General features: G+C 64.3%; 1 protein-coding gene across 1 annotated transcript; it reads left to right on the top strand.

Moving 5' to 3' along the window:
• Positions 1-260: 260 nt before the first annotated feature.
• On the top strand, positions 261-2,480 carry LOC127783593 (U-box domain-containing protein 40-like). Its single transcript, XM_052310780.1, has one exon. It carries the CDS (start codon positions 468-470, stop codon positions 2,115-2,117), a length of 1,650 nt encoding a protein of 549 aa, XP_052166740.1. The 5' UTR covers positions 261-467; the 3' UTR covers positions 2,118-2,480.
• Positions 2,481-2,853: the final 373 nt, after the last annotated feature.

The raw sequence follows: 2,853 nt of genomic DNA, 5'->3' as shown, positions 1-2,853 counted from the left end.
GTCAGTCAAGCGGCGCACTCGCCTGAGCTCACTCGCTGAACCAACCAAGCAACCGGTGTTTCCGGCCAAAAAAAAAAACGCCCACCCCAGCCGCTGAACCAACCCGCGGCGCACCACCCCCGCCCCGTACTCCCACCGTGAAACGCAGCCAAAATCACAGTAAATCCACCGCAAAAAACCGCGACACGGAGACCCACCCGCCCGCGCGCGATCCCTTCCTGGCTAAGGTTTGTCTCCGCATAAAACCGAGGAGAAGCGCGCACACACTGACCTCAGTTCCAGCCAAGGCACCCACAAACCACCCGAACCCCAAAAGAGAAATAAAAAAACAAACCCAAACCCCCCGAGACCCAATGGCCGCCACAGCAAAAGCATCACTACCTCCACCTCCTAGCTCCTCTAGCTCCTCCTCCCCTCGCCGCCACCGCCGCCGCTGAACACCACCCCCGCCGCCGCGCGCGCGTTTCATGGGTGCGGGCCGCCCTCGCCGCTGGAAGCTGCCGTTCCACCGCAGCGCGCCGTCGTCTCCCTCCTCCCCGCCGGACCCCGAGCCCCACTCGCCTGCGCGTTCGGCGGTTGTTGTTGTTGCGGAGGAAGAAGCGCCTCCGGCAGAGTTCGTGTGCTCGATCCTGGGCGCGCTCATGGCCGACCCGGTGATCCTCCCGTCGGGGCAGACGTACGAGCGCGCCTGCCTCCAGGTCTGCGCGGAGCTCGCGTTCCTGCCGCCCGGGATGGGGTCCGCCTCCGACGCGGTGATACCCAACGCGGCGCTCAAGGCGGCGATTGGGACCTGGTGCGCGCGCTCCGGTAGGGTGGTGCCGGCGCCGCCGTCGGCCGATGCTGCTCGGGAGGCCGTGCTCCGCGCGATGCCGGCCGATGCGGCGAAGTCGGTGAGGACCCGGCGGGCGGCGCTGGCGAGCTCGTCCAATTCGTCCTACTCGTCGCCGGCGTCCGCCGCGTCGACGTCGTCGTACACGTCTTCGTCGGAGATTATTCCGGCGGAGGACGAGGTTGGTGTGAAGCCCGTGAAGGAGGGGACAAACAAGGATGCGGTCCGGGAGCAGGTGGAGATGGCGGTTGATCCGCTCGAGGACGTGGTGGTTGCCAAGGTGATGGATGCGGAGGAGGAGGAGGAGGAGGAGGTGGTCTTGGCCGTTGCCGGCCTCCGGGAGGCCACGCGGGAGAGCGCGGAGCGGCGGCGCGCGCTCTGCACGCCGCGGATGCTCGCCGCGCTCCGCCGCGTGCTGCTCATCCCGCGCCACGCCAGCGCTCGTGTCGACGCGACGGCCGCGCTGGTGAACCTCACGCTCGAGCCGGCGAACAAGGTGCGCATCGTCCGCGCGGGCGCCGTGCCGCCGCTCGTCGAGGTGCTCCGCTCGAGCACGTCGCCGCCGGAGGCCCGTGAGCACGCGGCCGGCGCGCTCTTCGGCCTCGCCCTGAACGAGGACAACCGCGCCGCCATCGGCGTGCTCGGCGCGGTGCCTCCCCTCCTCGACCTGCTCACCTCCCCCGCCCACGCCGCGCCCGCGCGCCGCGACGCCGGGATGGCGCTCTACCACCTCTCCCTCGCCGCCGTCAACCAGTCCAAGATCGCCCGCTTCCCGGGCGCGCCCAAGGCTCTCCTCGCCGTCGCGTCCAGCGCCGCCGAGCGGATGCCCATCCGGAGGCTGGCGCTCATGGTCGTCTGCAACGTGGCCGCCTGCACGGAGGGCCGCGCGGCGCTGATGGACGCGGGCGCCGTGGCGGCCGTCACCGCCATCCTCTCCCACGACACCCGCAGCGCCGATCTCGACGAGTGGTGCGTCGCTGCGATGTACGCCATGAGCCGTGGCAGCCTCCGGTTCCGCGGCCTCGCGCGCGCCGCCGGCGCGGACGCGGCCCTCCGCCGCGTCGCCGAGGAGTGCGCCCCGGGCATCGTGCGGCGCGACATGGCGAGGAAGACGCTCCGGGCCATGCGGAACGAGGCCGACGACGCGGCCGACCTGACCGGCAGCAGCCTCGAGTGCGGCGACGGCGACGACTGCGCCGGGAGCATCGTGTCCGACGGCCTCATGTCCTTCCGCCGCCGGCAGCGCGAGCTCGGGTCCTCGTCGTGCGGCAACACGGCCGAATTCTAAACCACCACCACCACCACCACCGTGTGATTGATTGATTCCACCGAATACCTAGTACACCATTAGACAGTTGAGGCAATTAGGTACGCGGATTGCGACAGCTGCCATCGCTGGTCGACGCCGGCGAGGTCGCCATGGCGGCGGCGGCGCCGGCGAGCTCCCATGTGTAGTGCACTTTGTGCTCGGATGTGTAAAGTTGACAGGGCTCGCGACGCGCGTGTGGCGGGTGTTGCTTGCAAGCCAGAGTAATGGCATTGTTCTGTGTGTACTTTCCAAACTTAGGCATTGTTCAGGAAGAAAGACGCATGTGTCTGAAATTCTTCTGAATTTCTGCATCTGTAAATAAGATCAAAATCCTTTTGCTCCGATCCAATCCAATTACACTAGTGCTTAGCACCTTTCTAATGCTTGATACTCTATTTTGTGAAATTTGCTTTGTGTGAAATTTTCTGTTGGATCTTAGCAGTTACCACTGTACGTTGTTGCATCAGATGACTGAATTTTCTCTGTTCTGCTGCTGCTAACACATAATTTCACAGGTTTTTTCATGAAAGTTTGGCAAACCCAGGTTCTTTTTTTTTCTGTACAAAGTGAGAAAGCTACCTGAATTGTAGATGAAACCGATGTGTTCATTGGTGATTGGTCATGGAAAATCAAAGAAATCAGTGGCTGCCGATACCTCGGCAGCGCTTGATAATTGGATGAAAGAATTCAATCCTAGCTGTCCATAGACGGATCT

The sequence above is a fragment of the Oryza glaberrima genome, chromosome 9 (assembly GCF_000147395.1).
Source record: "Oryza glaberrima chromosome 9, OglaRS2, whole genome shotgun sequence".
Lineage (NCBI taxonomy): Eukaryota > Viridiplantae > Streptophyta > Magnoliopsida > Poales > Poaceae > Oryza > Oryza glaberrima.
Note: the sequence above shows the minus strand (reverse complement) of the source record. Positions and strands in the feature narration are given on the sequence as shown.

Coding starts and splice junctions, on each gene's coding strand:
- LOC127783593 (XM_052310780.1), top strand. CDS start 468: ATGGGTGCGGGCCGCCCTCGCCGCTGGAAGCTGCCGTTCCACCGCAGC.